The following is a 21,434-nucleotide window of genomic DNA, read 5'->3' on the forward strand; positions in this document are numbered from 1 at the left end:
ATGAACAAGTTGAGCTGAAGGGCCTGTTTCCATGCTGTAAACCTCTATGACTCTATGAGATGAAGTGAGGGAGAAACTGAGAGGAATAGAGGGAGGGAGAATGAGAAGAGAGAAAGAAAGAGTGAACGAGAGGGAACACAAAGAGTGTGAGACAGGAAGGACAAGAAAGGGAGACAGTGAGAGTGTGATGGACAGAAACATAGACTAATGAAGAGTTACTCAGAGAGTGAAAGAGACAGCAATTGAGGGAGTGATATCAACAGAGTGAGGGAGACAGAGACTGAGGAACAGATATCGAGAAAGAAAGACTGAGACTGAGAGAGAGACTGAGGGATAAATATTGAGTGAGAGAGACAGCGAGTGAGGGAGAGATATCGAGAGAGTGAGAGACAGAGACTGAGGGACAGAGGCTGAGGGTCAGAAACTGAGGGTCAGAGACACTCAGTCCCTGACCCTCAGTCCCTGACCCTCAGACTCTGTCCCTCAGCCTCTCGGGGAGAGAAGAAGAGGAAGTGAAAGGTGCTGACGTGGTTTCTCTGGGTCAGACCATTTACAAACTGAGGAACAGGCAGTGAGACTCTCACAGGCTGCAGCTTTATAAAGCAGAGCCCAGTGAAGGGAGAGTTTATCAGTAACCAGGCACAGGGACACGAGCACACACCATGATTTCAGCCATCCAGCTGCTCTGGCCTCTGGCATTCTGCATCGCAGGTACAAACCTCTCTCCTTCCACCTTGAATATTTCCCTGCTCTCCATTTCAATCCAATTCTCCTGACTTGTGATTGAAGGGAAAATGCTGAAAGAGGAACAGTCAGTGTCTCCAACAATATCTCATTGTACAGCCTCTTTCTGTGACAGTTGTTACTTCACTCTGTTTCTCTATTGCCCCTCAGGTATCAATGGAGACATCATCATGACCCAATCTCCCCCGGTGCTGTCAGTGAGCCTGGGCCAGACCGCCACCATCACCTGTACGGCCAGTCAATCTGTTAGCAATCAAGTGAGTTGGTATCAACAGCGAGAAGGACAGAAACCGGCTCTGCTGATCTATGATGCAACATCTCGATTCACAGGAGTATCCGACCGATTCACCGGCAGTGGATCTGGGACAACATTCACCCTGACAATCAACAATGTTCAGAATGAGGATGTCGCTGATTATTATTGTCTGCATGATTACAGCTCCCCCTACACAGTGATACAGAGCCTTACAAAAACCCCAATACACACAACACCACCTCCTGTACTGACACATCCCACAGTTTTATATAATATATAATAATGGACACACAGTCCCACCTCCTGTACTGACACATCCCACAGTTTTATATAATATATAATAATGGACACACAGTCCCACCTCCTGTACTGACACATCCCACAGTTTTATATAATATATAATAATGGACACACAGTCCCACCTCCTGTACTGACACATCCCACAGTTTTATATAATATATAATAATAGACACACAGTCCCACCTCCTGTACTGACACATCCCACAGTTTTATATAATATATAATAATGGACACACAGCACCACCTCCTGTACTGACACATCCCACAGTTTTATATCATATATAATAACGGACACACAGTCCCACCTCCTGTACTGACACATCCCACAGTTTTATATAATATATAATAATGGACACACAGTCCCACCTCCTGTACTGACACATCCCACAGTTTTATATAATATATAATAATGGACACACAGTCCCACCTCCTATACTGACACATCCCACAGTTTTATATAATATATAATAATGGACACACAGTCCCACCTCCTATACCGACACATCCCACAGTTTTATATAATATATAATAATGGACGCACAGTCCCAACTCCTGTAGTGACACATCCCACAGTTTTATATAATATACAATAATGGACACACAGTCCCACCTCCTGTACTGACACATCCCACAGTTTTAAATAATATATAATAATGGACACACAGTCCCACCTCCTGTACTGACACATCCCACAGTTTTATATAATATATAATAATGGACACACAGTCCCACCTCCTGTACTGACACATCCCACAGTTTTATATAATATATAATAATGGACACACAGTCCCACCTCCTGTACTGACACATCCCACAGTTTTATATAATATACAATAATGGACACACAGTCCCACCTCCTGTACTGACACATCCCACAGTTTTATATAATATATAATAATGGACACACAGTCCCACCTCCTGTACTGACACATCCCACAGTTTTATATAATATATAATAATGGACACACAGTCCCACCTCCTGTACTGACACATCCCACAGTTTTATATAATATATAATAATGGACACACAGTCCCACCTCCTGTACTGACACATCCCACAGTTTTATATAATATATAATAATGGACACACAGCACCACCTCCTGTACTGACACATCCCACAGTTTTATATAATATATAATAATGGACACACAGTCCCACCTCCTGTACTGACACATCCCACAGTTTTATATAATATACAATAATGGACACACAGTCCCACCTCCTGTACTGACACATCCCACAGTTTTATATAATATATAATAATAGACACACAGCACCACCTCCTGTACTGACACATCCCACAGTTTTATATAATATATAATAATGGACACACAGTCCCACCTCCTGTACTGACACATCCCACAGGTTTATATAATGTATAATAATGGACACACAGTCCCACCTCCTGTACTGACACATCCCAGTTTTATATAATATATAATAATGGACACACAGTCCCACCTCCTGTACTAACACATCCCACAGTTTTATATAATATATAATAATGGACACACAGCCCCACCTCCTGTACTGACACATCCCACAGTTTTATATAATATATAATAATGGACACACAGCCCCACCTCCTGTACTGACACATCCCACAGTTTTATATAATCTTTAATGAACACAAGAAAGGAAACTGAACAAATTATTTGCACTATCCACTACACACTCCAGTCCCTGTGGTGTCCACTGCTCGCTGAAGGCCTCGAGTTTCTCTCTTACTCTCCATGTCCACATATGAAGAGCAACTGAAAGATTTATCATCTCAAAGTAGAATTCTCAACTCTCCCAACAAAACACAGAGATATTCAGAGAAACAGAGAGAGAGAGAAAGAGAAAGAGTGATAGACTCAGTGAGTGAATGAGTGAGTCAGAGAGCAGAGGTTTTTGTACAGCTCCTCCACTGAAAGCTGTCAGTGTGCCTGACGTTTGGTAAAGGAACCAAACTCAGACTGAGTAAGTAAAGCCCAATCCTCCGTTATTAACCCTTTCAATGCTGAAACTTTCTCAAACACAAATACTGAAGAGTTGAAGGTGTTAGTGAGGAAGCTGCAGTCAATGAAATGGTTGATTGAAGAACACTGTGTAGAACAGGGAGTCCAGCTGTATTTCTTTCCTTCCATTCCCCCCTTTAAGCAGCAAGATATAAGTAAGCAGCTTTTACCCACCGTGTGGAGGAGATCTGGACGTTTGCAGACTGTGTTCACATTCCTGCAGCATGGAGTGAAATCACTCTCTAGACTCCTGTCAGTCTCAGTCTGACACACACAGGCAGAGTTTGATGTGAAGTTGAACTCTCTGTCTCACTCTCTGATATAACTGATCACAGCAGCAGCACAGTCAGACACCGAGGTGCCACCTGCCCCAGCTTTCACTCTGCTCTCTCCACTCCCTGCTTATCTCTTGCTGAAGTTCTGATGACAAACAGCCACAGCAGGGCTCACAATCCAGTGGCTTCAGTGTTCCAGGCTTTTGGGGAGACTCCCTGTTACTTTCTCTTTGGGATGAGTTCAATCCAATATTTATCCCAGATCCAACATCACTGAAAATGCTGATTGTTTCATTGCTGTGTGTGGGATCTTGCTGTGTACATGTTGTGACCAGTCCTCAGACAGGCTCCCTCATTTGTTAACTTCCTGAACCGGATCCCAATTTTGTTTTCCTCTGGGTGAGGAGTAATCAGCTGGAATCCCACCCTCGATTGGTCACAACAGGGTTCATTTAAAATGGATCCCTTCACCCGTGGAAACCTTACACAGTCCATGTAGTTTTTTATTAGCCATCGAATCCCTACAGTGCAGGAGGAGGCTATTCAGTCCATTGACAGAATTACGAGGGACAGAGATAGGGTAGATATGAGGAAACTCTTCCCCTTAATCACAGAGGCAGCAGATTTTGAGAGACGTGAGGGAAATCTTTTCACCCGATTCTCCAAAAGAGCTTCTTACCCAGGCTCCCTGTAACCCTGCGCATTTACCATTGCTAACCCACCTAAAGAACGCACTCGGGGCAATTTAGCATGGCCAATCCATTTATCCATATGGCCTATTCCTGTTCCTATTTTCTGTGATTCTATGCAGACCAGCATTTATCACCCATCCCTAATTGCCCTGGTGAAGATGGTGCTGAGGTGGTGGAATAAGACCATAAGACCATAAGACCATAAGAAATAGGAGCAGGAGTAGGCCATCCAGCCCTTCAAGCCCGCCCCGCCATTCAATAAGATCATGGCTGATCTGTCGCTGCTCAGTTCCACTTTCCCGCCCTCTCCCCATAACCCTTAATCCCCTCTCCTATCAAAAACCCATCAACCCGTGTCTTAAAAATATTTAGCGAGGCAGCCTCCACCACTTCAACAGGCAGAGAATTCCAGAGATTCACCACCCTTTGAGTGAAGAAGTTCCTCCTCAACTCCGTTCTAAACCGCCCCCCTTTTATCTTGAGGCTGTGCCCCCTAGTCCTATTGTCTTTTTTGAGCGGGAAGAGTCTTTCCACCTCTATCCTATCCATCCCATTCATCATCTTACACGTCTCTATGAGATCTCCCCTCATTCTTCTAAACTCTAACGAGTACAAGCCCAGTTTATTCAGCCTCTCCTCATAGCTTAACCCCCTCAACTCCGGTATCAGCCTAGTGAACCTCCTCTGCACTCCCTCCAAGGCCAAAATATCTTTGCGCAGGTGCGGCGCCCAAAAATACACACAGTACTCCAGTTGCGGCCTCACCAATGCCCTATACAGCTGCAGCAAGACCTCCCTACTTTTATATTCAATCCCCTTCGCTATGAAGGCCAGCATCCCATTCGCCTTCCTGACCACCTGCTGCACCTGCAAGCTGGGTTTTTGCGACTCATGCACAAGGACCCCGAGGTCCCTCTGCACCGTCGCCTGCTGCAGTTTTTCGCCCCGTAAGTAATAGTCCTTCCTACCATTCTTCCTACCAAAGTGGACCACCTCACACTTGCCAACATTAAATTCCATTTGCCATTTCCTGGCCCATTCGCCCAGCCTATCTAGATCCTTCTGCAGACTCTCCACACCCTCCGCACAATTTGCCGTTCCCCCAATCTTGGTGTCATCAGCAAATTTCGACACCCTACACTCGGTTCCCTCCTCCAGATCATCTATATAAATGGTAAAAAGCTGAGGTCCCAGCACCGACCCCTGGGGCACTCCACTAGTCACCATCCGCCAATCCGAATAGCACCCGTTGACCCCCACTCTCTGCCTCCTATTTGACAACCAGTCCTCTATCCACGCTAACACCCTACCCCCAACTCCATGTCCCTCGACCTTCTGCAATAACCTCTTGTGAGGCACTTTGTCAAACGCCTTCTGAAAATCCAGAAAGACCACATCCACCGGCTCTCCTCTATCCACCGCCCTAGACACATCCTCATAGAACTCCAGTAAATTTGTCAGACACGACTTCCCTTTAATGAAACCGTGCTGCGTCTGCTCTATCAAGCAATTCCCTTCAAGATGCCTCGCAATTTCCTCCTTAATGACAGATTCTAACATTTTACCTACCACAGACGTTAAACTAACCAGCCTATAATTCCCCGCCTTTTGCCTGGCACCTTTCTTAAACAATGGCGTAACATTAGCCGTTTTCCAATCATCCGGCACTTCCCCGGAATCCAGCGACGTTTGGAAAATAACCACCAAGGCATCCACTATCACCTCCGCCATTTCTTTCAGAACCCTCGGATGCATTCCATCCGGTCCTGGGGACTTGTCCACAATCAGCCCCTCCAGTCTGTCGAGCACCGCCTTTCTAGTGACAGTAATGTCATTAAGACCCTCCAGTCCTACCACCTTTCCATCGTTAACACTCGGCAAATTATTCACGTCCTCCTCCGTGAAGACAGAAACAAAAAAGTTATTCAATATCTTAGCCATATCCCCATCCCCTACCACTAGGTCCCCTTTCTCATCCTCTAAAGGACCAACATTCACCCTAGCCAGCCTCTTCCTTTTTATATATTTATAAAAACTCTTGCTATCCTTTTTTATATTAAGCGCTAGCCCAGCTTCATAGTTTCTCCTACCCTTCCTTATCAACTTCTTTGTCAATCTTTGTTGACATTTAAACCTCTCCCAATCCTCTTCTCGCCCACTACTCTTAGCTACTCTAAATTCCTCCGCTTTTAGTTTAACACTTTCCTTCACCTCCTTCGTTATCCACGGCTTATTACCTCTCCTCCCACTATCCTTTTTGACCATCGGAATAAATTTCTGTTGAGCACCAAGAAAGATCTCCTTAAAGATCCTCCACTGCTCCTCAACAGACCCTCCCTCCAACGCGCTCTCCCAGTCCACATTCGCCAATTCTTCTCTCATCCTACCGTATTCCCCTCTATTCAAACAAAGGACGCGCGTCCGGGAACCCACTTTCTCCTCCTCCATCTGCACCAGAAACTCCACCATACAATGATCACTCTCCCCAAGAGGATCCTTCACCACAAGGTCCCTAATTCTACCCGCTTCATTACATAGTACCAGATCCAAGATAGCTCGCTCCCTCGTCGGCTCCAACACACACTGTTCCAGGAAACTATCCCGGCAGCATTCCAAGAACTCTTCTTCGAGCCCCCCACGTCCAACATGGGTCGACCAATCAATATGCAGATTGAAATCCCCCATAACTACGGCCGTCCCATTCCTGCACGCCGCACTTATTTGCGCGTTAACAACCCGCCCCACCTCCAGATCATTATTCGGGGGCCTATAGACGACACCCACCAGCGTCTTCCTCCCTTTGCTGTTCCTAATCTCCACCCACAATGATTCCACCCTCTGCTCCTTGGCTCCAATATCATTCCTTGCTACCACCCTGATGCTATCCTTAATCAGCAGAGCTACGCCCCCCCACTTTTCCCTCCTGCCTATCCTTCCTAAACACTTGATAGCCCTGTACATTCATCTCCCAGTCCCTGTCACCTTGCAGCCACGTCTCTGTAATGGCCACCAGATCGTATCCATTTGTGTCGATTTGCGCCACCAGCTCATCCACTTTATTCCGAATGCTTCGTGCATTCAGATAAAGTGCTTTCATCCCAGCCTTCACCTGGACCCTATTTGCCGCAACGCCACCAACTATACTCACGCCCCCTACTCCCTCTATTATTGGGACATCCTCGGCCTCTTCCCTTACATGTACACTCTCCTTAACTTTAGACCTCGTAAGGTCACCTACCCTCGCACCCTCCCCCCCACTAATTAGTTTAAAGCCCTGTCTACAGTCCTCTTTACTCGATTCGCCAGCACTCTGGTCCCAGCACGGTTCAGACCAACCCCATCCCGCCCGAACAGGTCCCACCTACCCCAATACTGGTGCCAATGCCCCATAAATTCAAACCCATTCCTCCCACACCAATCCCTGAGCCACCCATTCACTTCCTTAATCCTGTCAACCCTACGCCCATCTGCACATGGTTCAGGCAGTAGCCCAGAGATAACCACCTTGTTGGTTCTACTTTTTAATTCCATTCCCAGCTTCTCATACTCCCTCCCCAGATCCTCAGTCTGCAGTTTGCCTACGTCGTTGGCACCCACATGTACCACAACGATCGGATTCTCACCCTCCCACTCCAGGTTCCTCTGCAGCCCAGATGCGACATCCCGGACCCGAGCACCAGGCAGACAACACACCCTTCTGTGCACTTTGTCATTGTGACAAAGGACAGTGTCAATACCCTTCGCCCCACTATCCCCAATCACTACTACGTTCCTTTTCCTTTTCTCTTTGCCTATGTCCTGCTGCATCACTGTACCGTGTGCAGTTTGCTCACCAACCTCACCTGCCTCATCCTCATCCAGCCTGGAAGCAAGAACCTCAAACCTGTTATGCAGATTAAGAGGCTGAGGCCTCCGCTCCTCACCCCCCTTCCTCCTCCCAGCAGCCCCCTCTTGTCCCTGACCCTTAGAGTTAGCCAGTCTAGGGGGGGTGGATGTCACTTGCACCCCATTGACAATGGCACCCTCTCTCCCCCTGATGAGCCTCAGTGTCTGTAGCTCAGAGGCCAGCTCATTTACCCTGAGCTGGAGCTCCTCTAGCAACCTGCACTTACTGCAGATATGGTCACTGGGATGAACCTTAGGGTCCACCAGTTCCCACATCATACAGAAACCACACATCACATGCCCCTCCATTATTCACTGTAGTAGTTTTGAAAAAAATTTTTTTTTTTTTTGTTTTTCAAACGAACTCACCTGGCCTTTTTTCCTTCCAGCCCTTTTTGATATTAAGCCCTAGTAGCTCACTCTGCTTCCCTCTCACTCCGCTGCCCGCTCAGACGCTGCCCGCTGTCTACACCAGGCCTCCTTTTAAACCTGGCGCTGATTTAAAGCTGATGGCCCACAACTGCCTGCTAACCAATCCCTCAGAATTCTTAAAGCAGTAAATACAATAAATAAATGCTTTAAACAGTTCTGCAAAGAACAAAGTGCTTTAAACTTAATAATAAATAAGTTTAAATAAGTTCTACTCCAATGAGTATCGGCCCAACTTGCTCAAGCTTTCCTCATAAGACAATCCCTTACTCGGTGGAATCAGCCGAGTGAACCATCTCTGAACTCTTTCCAATTCTCCTATATCTTTCCTTAAGTAAGGAAACCCTCAGTGTCCACAATATTCTAAGTGTGATTTTCCCAATGTGCTGTAGCAAAACATCCCTCCTTTTATACTCATCCTCATTGGAATGAAGAGCAACATTCCATTTGCCTTCCTAATTTCTTGCTGTTCCTGGATGCAAAGACACCCAGATCACTCGATAGAATCTCTCCAGTTTACAAGTATTCTGCTCTATTCTCCTGCCAAAATGGACAGCCTCACATTTTCCCACATGATTCTCCATCTGTCGATGTTTTCCCACTCACTGAACCTATCTCTATTCCTTTTCAGACTCCCTATTTCCTCACAACATGCATTTCGACTTTTCATTTTATCATCAGCAAATTTAGCAACAATCCTCTCATTTCCTTCGTCCAGCTCATTAATATAGCTTGTTGAGTTAAATCCCAACCATCTTCCTTTGTGCCGGGTACAACTCCAACCAGCGGAGAGTTTTCCCCCAATTCCCATTGGCTCCAGTTTTGCGAGGGCTCCTTGATGCCACATTTGCTCAAATGCTGCCTTGATGTTAAGGGCAGTCACTCTCACCTCACCTCTGGAGTTCAGCTCTTTGCTCTATGTTTGAACCAAGGCTGACAAAGTCCCTCATGGTAGGTTGGTACAGAAGATTAAAGCTCATGGGATATGTGGCCAGGTATCTAGATGGGTAGAGAACTGGCTTGCAAAGAGGAGTCAGAGAGTAGTTGTGGAGGGGTCTTTTTCTAGCTGGAGGTCTGTCACTAGTGGTGTGCCGCAGGGCTCGGTACTGGGACCTCTTCTCTTTGCAGTGTATATAAATGATTTGGAAGAGGGAGTAGGTGGTGTGATCAGCAAATTTGCTGATGACACCAAGATGGCTGGATTGGCGGGCAGTGAGGAGCAGTGTCTGTCAATACAGCAGGATATTGATAGGCTGGTTGATTGGGCAGATACGTGGCAAATGGAGTTTAATCCGGATAAATGTGAGGTGATGCATTTTGGCCGGAATAATGTAGGGGGGAGTTATATGATAAAGGGTAAGCCTGTAAGGAGTATAGAGTCACAGCGAGACCTGCGGGTGCAAGTGCACAAGTCTTTGAAGGTGGCAGTGCAAGTGGAGAGTGTGGTGAAGAAAGCCTATGGTATGTTAGCCTTTATAGGAAGGGGTATAGAATATAAGAGCTGGAGTCTAATGTTGCAGTTGTATAGAACGTTGGTTAGGCCGCATTTGGAGTCCTGCGTACAGTTCTGGTCGCCTTACTACCAGAAGGACGTGGAGGCTCTGGAGAGAGTGCAGAGGAGGTTTACCAGGATGTTGCCTGGTATGGAAGGACTGGGGTATGAGGAAAGATTGAAGAAATTGGGGCTCTTTTCCCTTGAAAGACGCCAACTGAGGGGGGATCTAATAGAGGTATATAAGATTATGAAGGGTATAGATAGAGTAAACAGAGGTAAGCTATTTCCTATAATAGAGACACGTAGGACAAGGGGCCATGGACTTAAGGTGAGGGGGGAGCGGTACAACACAGATATTAGAGGGAGGTTTTTCACACAGAGGGTAGTGGGGGTATGGAATGCTCTGCCAAGTAAGGTGGTGGAGGCAAACACGCTAGAGTCCTTTAGGAGTAACTTAGACAGGCACATGACTGAGTTGGAGATGGGTGGATATAGGAGAACCTTTTAAATAAGGGTCATTAGCATTGGGGCATCCCTGGTAATGTAAATGGGTATAGTATGATAATAATGTTTTTCTCTTTTCATTCACAGGTTTTAAGTCGGTCCACCTCGTGTCCAACGAGGGGCATACACGCGATGGGTCGTACTGGGGCTGCTCTTGGTTGTTCGAGATTGGCCTAGTGCTTCATGTCGCTAGTGTGTGCCTAAACTGGACAAGATACTGGGCAAGATGACAGCTCAGTGACTATCGCTGATTGCTGTGCAGACACATGGATTTGGGTCGGTGTCTGTGGGAGTTTGCGCATTCTCCCCGTGCTTGCGTGGGTTTTCTCCGGGTGCTCCAGATTCCTCCCACACCCCAGAGATGTGCTGTTAGGCTGATTGGCAGGAGTAAATTGTCCCTAAATCAGTTTCCCTCAATCTGGATGGCCATAAAGCATTAGACAGGGGTCGTGGGTAGAGAGGTGGACTGGTGGTGTTGAGATGGTGGCGCGGGCTCGTTGGGCCGAAGGGCCTGTTTCCCGGGCTGATTTTGTCCTTTGTTCTTTGTCTTTGTAATGACGTCAAGAACTGAGTGACCCTGGAGGAACACAAACTGAGTGTCAGTGAGCAGATTATTGCTGAGTAAGTGCTGCTTGGTATCACTCTGGATATGTTCAGATCACATTGCTGATGATCGAGAGTAGACTGATGGGGTGGTTATTGTGCGGATGGATTTGTCCTGTTTTTGTGTACAGTTCATAACCGGGTAATTTATCACAATGTTGGGTTGATGCCAGTGTTGTAGATGTACTGGAACAGCTTGGCTAGGGACACGGGAAGTTCTGGAGCACAAGTCTTCAGGACCTCCGGAGGAGGTCGAGATGGACCATCCACTCGGAACTTCTGGCTGAAGATTGCTGCAAATGCTTCAGCCTTATCTTTTGTACTGATGTGCTGGGTTCCCCCATCATTGAGGATGGGGATATTTGTGGTGCCTCCTCCTCCAGTGAGTTGTTTAATTGTCCACCACCATTCACGGCTGGATGTGACAGGACTGCAGAGCTTAGATCTGATCCATTGGTTGTGGGATGGTTTAACTCTGTCTATCACTTGCTGCTTCTGCTGTTTGGTACACAGTCTCTGTGTTGTAGCTTCACCAGATTCACACCTCATTTTTCAGTATGTCTGTTGTTGCTCCTGCCATGTCCTCCTGCACTCTTCATTGAACTGAAAGCAGCAGAGAATCCACAGAAACAGACTGATGTTTGTCTGATGTGTCTGAGTGTTTATTAGTTGTGACTGAGCAGATAGCAAGAGTTTCAGCAGCAACAAAGATGTTTCTCTAGTTCACCTCCCACTTTCCCCATCCACTTCCAAAATCCTTATGGGGAAAGGGCCAGCACCTGTCACATCCCCCCTCTAAACTACAGGCCTCCCATCTTTCAGATGAGACAATCTGATATCTGCCCTCTCAGGGGGTGTAAAAGATGCCATGGTGCTATTGGAAGAAGAGCAGGGGAGTTCACCCCGGTGAACTGGTCAATATTCATCCCTCAATCAACATCACTACAAATCTGCTTATCTGTTCTTTCTCACTCTGTTCCCTGGGATCTTGCTGTGCACAATGAGCTGTAAAACACATTGGGACATTCTGAGGTGCTGACAGGTGCTATAGAAATGTAACTCTGTCTTTGAGCTTGGAGATTCCTGATCCTGACTCTCACCCATTCTCCACACACTCGCACCCTCCAGAGTTCATGGGGTCATTTGGAGTAGTGACCCTGTCTGACCCCCGGACACTGAGACTAATTCTAGCCTCACCCTTGACCTCAGCCCAGTGCTGGGCAGGAAGGTTTGAAATGAAATCTAGAAGCTTCTACACCAGCCAATGGGAATCCTGTGTGAAGTGTGTTGATCCAAGTCTGCTCCAATGTTCTGGGATAAAGTTCTCCTGATCTGTGTGTGATCTGAGGTTTGTTGATGCTCAACCTGTTTCCCCCAGACAGACTGAGCAATAGTTCCAGCTTCCTGATTGGTTAACAATCTCTTAAAGGGACACTGTGTCTTTAAATACTCTCACTATTAACCATTTCAGTGCTGAATTTGTAGTAACCTTCTTTACAAATGTTTCAGTAACGTTGCAAAATGATTTAACCAGCTTCAAATCAAACCTTTACCCTCAGACACTGAACTAATTTGAACTCGAATGTGCCACTTTCCCTTGGATTCCATCAGCTTTTCATTTTAAAAAGCATTATCCATCCCCCAGTCCACCCACACCACACCTGTAGCCAGAGAGGATTGGAAAATAATGGTCAGATCTCTGTTATTTCTTCCCTCGCTTCACTTCGTACCCTGGGATACATTTCACCCGGGCCTGGGAGTTTCTCCATTTTAAAAGATGATAAACACATTAATATCTCCTCGCTCACTATCATTATCCCATTAATTATTTCACAATCCCTCCCCTCCTGAAGCACAATGTCAACTTTGTCCCTCCCACTTGTGATATTTGATGTAAATTATTCATTAAGAACCACCTATATATCTTCTCTCTCCACACACAAGTTACCTTTTTGCTCGGTAATCAGCCTTATTTAATCCTTAGTTATTCTCTTTGCAATGCCCCACGCTATTGCTTGATGAACAGATATGTCCTGAACTCTATCTCCAGCTCAAATATCCTCCACTGCTCTGACACTGATTTACTTTCAAGTTGCTTCCTATTTTGGAAAATTCCTGTTCAGTGAAATTGGCCTTTTCCAAATTTAAAACGTTTACTCTTGATCGATCTTTCCCCTTTTCCGTAGCTACTCTAAATCTATTATGATCATTATTACCCAAATGCTCTCTCACTGATATACCTTCCACATGCCCAGTTTCATTCTCTAAAACTGCCCCTTCTCCTGTTGGGATTGTTCCGTACTGGTTAAAAAAGTTCCCCCGGAATGGATTTTCAGAACTCTGCAACATTGAAACATTGACACTGATTTGATCCCAGTTAATATTCGGGATGTTGAAAGCCTGAAAATAACAGTGATTAAGATTCCTTCTCTTCTCTTCCAGCCCGTGAGAATTCACAACCCACGCTGACCCTGCTGCCCCCCTCCCCGGAGGAGGTCAAGACCAAGGGCACCGCCACCCTGGTGTGCCTTGCCGATCACTTCTATCCCGATGAGGTGGAGGTGAAGTGGGAGAAGGATGGTGCAGCCATTTCCAATGGGGTTCAGACCAGCAACTACCTGCGAGCTTCAGACAACACCTACAGCGTCAGCAGCCTGCTGACCCTCACTGGCTCCGACTGGGAGTCCAACGCTCTCTTCTCCTGTGCCCTCACCCATGTGAGCCTCTCCTCTCCCCTCAGCAAGAGTGTCAGGAGTTCAGAATGTGCCTAGAGTGTTAGAGACAGTCCACAGAGGAGACACAACTTGGAATAGAACAGGGGTGAGCTGGGAGGGCAAAGGTCACTGTCAGCATTGAACTACAACTCTCTTCCTTCTTGGGACTGAGTCTGAGACACTTCTGAGGGTCAGGGGTTAAAGAACATTGTTGGGATATTGTAGAGGGAGCTTTACTCTGTATTAACCCCATGCTTTTCCTTTACTGGGAGTGTTTGATGGGGACAGTGTGGATTTGTGATAACAAGTAAAACCTCTCGAAGATGCTGAAGACTGTGAGCTGTACAGAAATAATGTGACCCTCTGAAGTATCTGCTTCAGTAAACCAGACCTCCTTCCTGCTCACCCTGCAGTTACAATTGAAGCTTTCGTCACTGTTTAAAGGGACAGGATTCTCATGTTATTGAGAAAATCTCCACAAGTGTTGTAATAAACCTCCATTCTCCCTGTGAATTTCTCCAGCTTCCTCTGGCTGGGCTGTTTATTCAAGTCTTTTTTCTGTCGATGTCAATGTGTAAAAGGTAATAAACATTAAGAATATTCAGTATCTGTCTGGTGAGTGCTTTGGAAATGTCCCACCTCTCCATCAGCTGATTGGCTGCATTTCACCAAGTGATTGTCCTGATTGGTTGCTTGGCCTGTCAATCAATGACACAGTAAGAAGTCTCACAACACCAGGTTAAAGTCCAACAGGTTTATTTGGTAGCACAAGCCACTCGCTTTCGGAGCGCTGACCCTTCATCAGGTGAGTGGGAATTCTGTTCACAAACAGGGCATTTAAAGACAAAATTGTAAATCACCAGCAAAAATCTCCAGAGTTACCTTTGAGAGAATAGAATGTTGTTTGAGGTGTTCAGACCCACACTGATGTTAAATGTGAGAGGATCTCAAAGCTCAGAATGGGAACATGGAACACTGGTTCTTAGTGGTGGAGATTTTCACTTTGGTATCCTGTGAGAAAAGTGTGTGAACCGGGGAGAAATAGTCCAGTCTTTGTGTGAACAATTAATACAGGATATTCATTCATGTAAAAAGAAAACAAAACACACAAACTCTATAATACACGACAATGCATTTAACTATATGGATTAACTGAGGGCTAGACACACACGCTATTACATGAAGCTACCCCTTTGTTTTCAATCACCTATGTTTCCTGAACATTGAGATTTCCCTTTGATCCAAGACAACATCCAATATTATGTAACTCTGAGCTAAATCCAGTGAATAATTATCACACACAGGTTATATGGCAGCATTCGGGATCCCTGACTCCTTTACGGTGACAAACTCTCATCGTGTGGGTCAGACCCTCACTGGTTATGTATTCAGTCCAAGGTGGGACACAATGTTAAACATCGACACTACCCCATACCCAATGTCTCGGGTTGCGGTGGAGAGAACCCTGACCACAACCAGAAAGTTTCTGGAACAAAAGAATCGAACAATCCCAAGGGGAAGGGGGCAGGTGAACCTGGTCACAGGAAAGACTAGGAAACTGGAGGATTCAGTGAGAAATGGAGGGGAGATGGTGAGAATGCAGAATAAATGGAGGGAAGTAGGGAGGGTGACAGCAGCTGGTGAAACTGTTCCAGTTGAATAGTTAGTCTGTGTATTTGATGTTATCAGAGACTGTTGCTGTCCAAAGTGGTACAGATGCTGATTGTAATAACTGGAGAAGACTGGATTTGGAAATAACTAAGTAAAGGCTTTATTGATGAGAAGAACTATTTACAATGAAGGGTTTAACAACACAACCACACAGGTCTACTCCCAACAACATCCTGACCCCAACTGAAGCCTCCAGTCCCAGGAATGATCACCCTCACTCCCGATTGGCCCAGGTTCACATCCTCACACTCCATTGGCTCCAGCCTGGTCATGTGGCCTGTGAAGGACTGCCCCTTAAAGGGACCAGGCTCACACACTCCTTCCCCCGTAACATCTTGGACTCCCTGTGATAAAACAAAAAGTACAACAGTTAACACACAGGCAGAGAAACAACAATATTACCCTCTCAATACGAGATTGCCTTCATTAAACAATCTGTCCCCTTTCTGAGAGTCACGATACCCTTTCTGAGAGGCTTGCTGAGCCTCCACCCTCCCCAACAAATTTGGGAACATTAAATCTAAACAGGTACACAGGCACCAACCCATTAACAACTCTGCAGGCGTGACCCCGACATGACCCCAGTGATGGTGTGAGGTGTAGTGTTATAGGACAGCAAATAACTGGCCAATCGCAATGGCAGCAGTCCATGAACCTGCTTCACATGGAGCCTTGAACATCTGCATGGCTCACTCCACCAACCCTTTCAAGGCAGGATGGTCGGGGACTGACCTGACATGACAAATGTCATTAGACTTGACCAAAGTCTGAAATTCATCAGCGTGAATGCTGCTCCGTTGTCTGATAGCAACACTTCAGGAAGACCATGGATCACAAAGATCTGCCTCAGTTTATCAATGGTAAATGGAGGCTGTGATGGATCTCATGAGCTGATCGTCCAGCCACTTGGAATGGACATCGACTAACACCAGGAACATCTGTCCAAATCCTACATGAAGCCGTGACCAAGGGAGCATGTTCATTGGTGGAGGTAACACTTGCTGAGTCGGACAACTCTCACACTGCCCAACTATTTGTTCAATGTCTCTGTCAATGCCAGGCCACCAGACATAACTACTGGCCAACACTTTCATTCTGCTCTAGCCAGGATGGGCATCATGTGACTGTTGGAGCAATGGCCATTGCCCAGGGGGTCATACACTGACACAAACCCCCCCACAATAGCACCTCATCTTCACAGGGTATCTGGTCCCTGCAATGTAAATACAGCTTCATTTGCTCTGCCTTGTCAAAGTGCCACCCGGTCAGTACCATTTCCTTTGCTAACACCAGCTCCCTATCTGTCCACATCTGAATGTGGGCTGCTGAGACAGGCAGAGGCCAAATAATGCAGAGCCAATACTATCTCCTGTGGAACAGGTGGTGACGGTGTGGTCTGTGGTAGCGGCAGGCAGCTCAATGCATCTGTATTTGAGATCTGTGTTCCCGGCCTATGCTGGAAGGTTTAGCTGTTTAGTGCCAGCAGCAATGCCCATCTCTGCACCCTGGCAGAGGCAATAGGTGGCACTGGCTTAATGTCCTGGAAAAGCCCTAACAATGGCTTATGGTCTGACACGATGGTGAAATGCTGCCCATAGACATATTGGTGAAATTTTTCACTCTGGATAACTGCTGGGCTTTCTATGTCGATTTGTGAGTACATTTTCTCAACGTCTGACAAAGCCCTCAAAGCAAATGAGTTTAGCCTCTCCGCCCCATCTGCCATTCCATGGGATAGAACTGCTCCAACTCCATATAGCATCAAACAGTCACACAGCACAGAAACAGGCCCTTCGGCCCACCATGTCTATGCTGACAACCCAAAACCAACCTATACTAATTCCTTTTACCAGTACTTGGTCCATAGCTACTATGCCTTGGTGATTGAAGTGCTTAGTCTTCCAATCCTCCCATGTGACTTATCAAGCCCAAGTCTTCTCTGCCTGCTGGACTGACTGAGTTTTCCTTCTATATCTGACTGAACCTCACTCCCAACTGTACATCTACTGTGTGTTCATCCCCCTGCAAAGTACGGAGAGGCCACAAGTGATTCCGAATGGTTTGCTCGGGTCAAAGTGCATTAGCAATGATGATGACTGTAAAGCTGGTTTGACTTTTACTCAAGTTTCTTACTGTGTATCTCCACAATTCCATCACTGATGTTTGTTTAGAAGCTGGTGTGTGTGTGTGTGTGTGTGTGTGTGTGTGTGTGTGTGTGTGTGTGTGTGTGTGTGTGTGTGTGTGTGTGTGTGTGTGTGTGTGTTTGGGGGTGCGGGGGTGGGTGCAGATTTGTTGCTGAGTTCAGCAGGAACCTTCCAGTTGAGGAAACCATTGGGAGGCTGGTGGTCAGGGAGTGGGATATTGGGACCGCCATTGAGAGGCTGGGGAATGGGGGCTGGGAGTGGGAGTGTCGGGAATGATGATGGGGCGAGGGGCGAATTAGGTTGGGGAAGCCATCGTGAGGCAGGGATGTGTGAGGATGCCAGCCTCACGAGTGGGATTAGACCCCGCCCACTGGTGTAAATCCCTGGCGGATTTTGTGAAGCACCAAGTGCCAGAGATTCCACTGACTGAGTACGCCCTGAAAACGGTGGGAAAATCTCCCATTTTCCCGCCTCAACAGCATATCGTTTTTCAGGAAATTTGCCCCCATCTCCTTGAGAGAGTGATGGATACAATGTACATTGGACATGACCCACTAATAACACTCTGTTGACGTTTAACTCATTGTTTAACCTCCAGCCCATCTCCTTTTCTAATCCAGGTGTTTGAGTCAAGGAGCCAGATCAACTCCAACACAGGAGGAGGCCAGGCCATTCAGCCCCTCATGCCTGTACTAGCTGTTTTACTAGAGTCATTCACAGCTAACAGCTCAGTTTAATGTGTGTTGTGAGAAAGGGTCTGGAATGTTTTATTAGAGACAGAACGAGTGAAAAACATGAACTGATCAGAGAGAATCAACACGGATTTCAGAAGAGTCAGACAACTTAGCTGGTTACATTTGTTAATGAGCCACTAATGTGCTCGATAAGGGAATGTCTCTGGATATTATTTCTTTGTATTTCCAGAAGAGATTTGGGTAAGTGCCACACGAGAGGCTGTGAATAAAAATGGAAACGTGTGGAATTTCAGGAAACCTTTTGCGAAAGATAAGGAATTGGTTCAGAAATAGGAGACAGAGAGTAGGGATAATGTGCGTTATTCCAATCAGCAAGCTGTGAATAGTGATGTCCCCAGGGATCTGTGCTGAAGCCTCAGCTTTTCACTATATTTGTCAATGACTTAGATGAAGGAATAGAGAGTCACATATCCAAGATTACTGAGCACACTAAATTAGGCAGCTTGGAGGAGGTTACAGAGATAGGGAGGGTGTAGGATAGGGAGGGATTTGAGAGGCAGAATAAAAATGTTAAAATCAGGGCATTGCTGGACCGGGGGTCAGTGTAGGTCAGTGAGAACAGGGGGTGGTGGGTGAACGGGATTTGGTGTGAGTTCAGATCCGGGCAGCAGAGTTCTGGGTGAGTTGATGATTACGGAGGGTGGTAGGTGTGAGGTCGGCCAGGACAGTATTGGAATAGTAACGTTCAGAGGGTAACAAAGATACGGATGAGATTTTCAGCAGAAGATGATGTGAGGTAGGGGGGATACAGGAGGTTTTACTGAGGTGGAACGAGGTGTTCTTAGTTTTGGAGTGGATGATGTGGTGGGAAACTCATCTCAGGGTCAAATAGGACACCATGGCTGTGGACTGTGTGGTTCAGTGTCAGACACTCCAAAGGGGAAGGGATGGAGTTTGTATCGGGAGATGAAGACCATGGCTTTGATCTTCCCAATGTGTTTCCCAGTGAGCCTGGCTCCTCAGTCCTGACTGCTCTGAGCTGCTGTTCTTTTCACTGATTGGACAGTTATTGTTAGAGATTCAGACCACAGCACAAATCCCCAGTGTCAAAAATAACTGCAAAGACTGTCAGATCGGAAGATTGAAACGTAACCAACAGAGGAAGTGAAAGAAGGAGCTCAGAGCAGCTGGATGTTTGTTACTGAGACGGGACAAAATGGTGAACTGTGTTCACTACCTCCAATCTCCCAGCACAGAAGGCACAGTGGGATACAGTCAGGAGGGAGTTATCCTGGGACATCACTGCAGGAGTTCCTCAGGGTCGTGTCTGAGACACAACCATCTTCAGCTGCTTCAGTAATGACCTTCAGAAGTGGGGATGTTCACTGATGATTACACAAAGCTCAGCACCATTCACAACTCCTCAGATATTGAAGCAGTAACATTCGTACCACACAAGTACCACGGAATCGCCATCTCCAACAAGAGAGAATTTGAACATCTCCCCTTGACATTCAATGTCATTACCATCGCTGAATCCCCCACTGTAAAATCCTGTTGGTTCTGATTGACCAGAAACTGAACAGGACCAGCCTATAAATACTGTGTCTACAAGAGAAGGTCAGTGGATAGGAATCCTGCAGCCAGTAACTCACATCCTGACTCTCCAAAGCCTGTCCACCATCTACAAGGCACAAGTCTGGAGTGTGATGGAATAGTCTCCACTTGTCTGGATGAGTAGAGCTCCAGCAACACTCCAGAAGCTCAACATCATCCAGGACAAAGCAGCCCCACTTGATTGGCACCCCATTCACAAACATTAAATCCCTCCACCACTGTCGAACAGTGGCAGCAGTGTGTGCCATCTATAAGATGCCCTGCATGAATTCACCAAGGCTCCTGAGGCAGCACCTGAATTTATATAGCATCTTAGTGTACAACATAGCCCATGATGTTTCACAAAGCCGCATAAGAGGAATGGGGGAGGGGCTGGGGGTAGTTTCGGAAGAGAGATTGAAGACTTGGGTCGAAGGATGGAGTATGATGGGGAGAAAGATTTGGAGAGGGGGAGGGATTAAGGGTGGGAGGTCAGAGAGCAGGACCTGGGCATCTGAAGGCTCTGCTCTCAATGGTGGGATGAAGGAAGCAGCGATGAGCCGGGGAACAGAGTCAGCAGATGGAAGGTGAGGGAGAAATGTGAGTCTGGAGCAGGACACAGGGGTAGGGAGGAGTGAGGCCACGGAGGGAATTGGAGAGCAGTGAGGTCACGGGTGACAAGTAAATGAAGTCAGGGGTGATAGATCACTGAGGCCAAGGGTGATAGGTCAGTGAGGTTAGGGGTAGTGTTGGAATGACACTTGGTGTGAGATAGGGTTTGGACCCACTGCATTTGGGCCAAGTTGGGGTTTATGGAGTGTGGATGTGTGGAGCTGAGTGAGGTTACTGGAATAATGAAGTTAGTTGGCAGGACATTCAGGAATAAGGGTTATTGTACTTAAGGGATTGATGTAGTGTCGCAATAGACAATGTTGTGGAAATAAGTGGCCTACGTGATGGACAGGATATGGAGTTTGAAGCTCAGCTACTGAGGCTCCAGTGGGAAGGAGGCCCATGTTTACTGGTCCCTATTGGATGCTCCAGTGGGAAGGAGGCCCATGTTTACTGGTCCCTATTGGAGGCTCCAGTGGGAAGGAGGCCCATGTTTACTGGTCCCTGTTGCAGGCTCCAGTGGGAAGGAGGCCCATGTTTACTGGTCCCTAACGGAGGCTCCAGTGGGAAGGAGGCCCACGTTTACTGGTCCCTATTGGACGCTCCAGTGGGGACATGGACATCATGGTCGATGTGGATCAGTTTCTTTCTGTTTTGCACATGTCATTGTCCACCTTTGCGGAGGTCACAAAATGGATAAAGGGGAACTTGTAGCTGTGATGTACTGGGAATTTGAAAAGGTATTTCATAAATTACCACATCAAATGTTACTACACAAGATATGATGGTGTGTGGGTAAGAAGATGGTGTGTGGGTAA

The 21,434-nt window shown here is 46.6% G+C and overlaps 1 gene segment (V, D, J or C); it reads left to right on the forward strand.

Moving 5' to 3' along the window:
- Positions 1-662: 662 nt before the first annotated feature.
- On the forward strand, positions 663-13,955 carry LOC145348441 (Ig kappa chain V region Mem5-like). The segment is given in 4 exon segments: positions 663-711; positions 895-1,196; positions 3,218-3,263; positions 13,627-13,955. Coding segments are annotated over 4 exon segments (726 nt in total).
- Positions 13,956-21,434: the final 7,479 nt, after the last annotated feature.

This window comes from Carcharhinus amblyrhynchos, chromosome 9 (assembly GCF_965287045.1).
Source record: "Carcharhinus amblyrhynchos chromosome 9, sCarAmb.v2.hapA, whole genome shotgun sequence".
Classification (NCBI taxonomy): domain Eukaryota; kingdom Metazoa; phylum Chordata; class Chondrichthyes; order Carcharhiniformes; family Carcharhinidae; genus Carcharhinus; species Carcharhinus amblyrhynchos.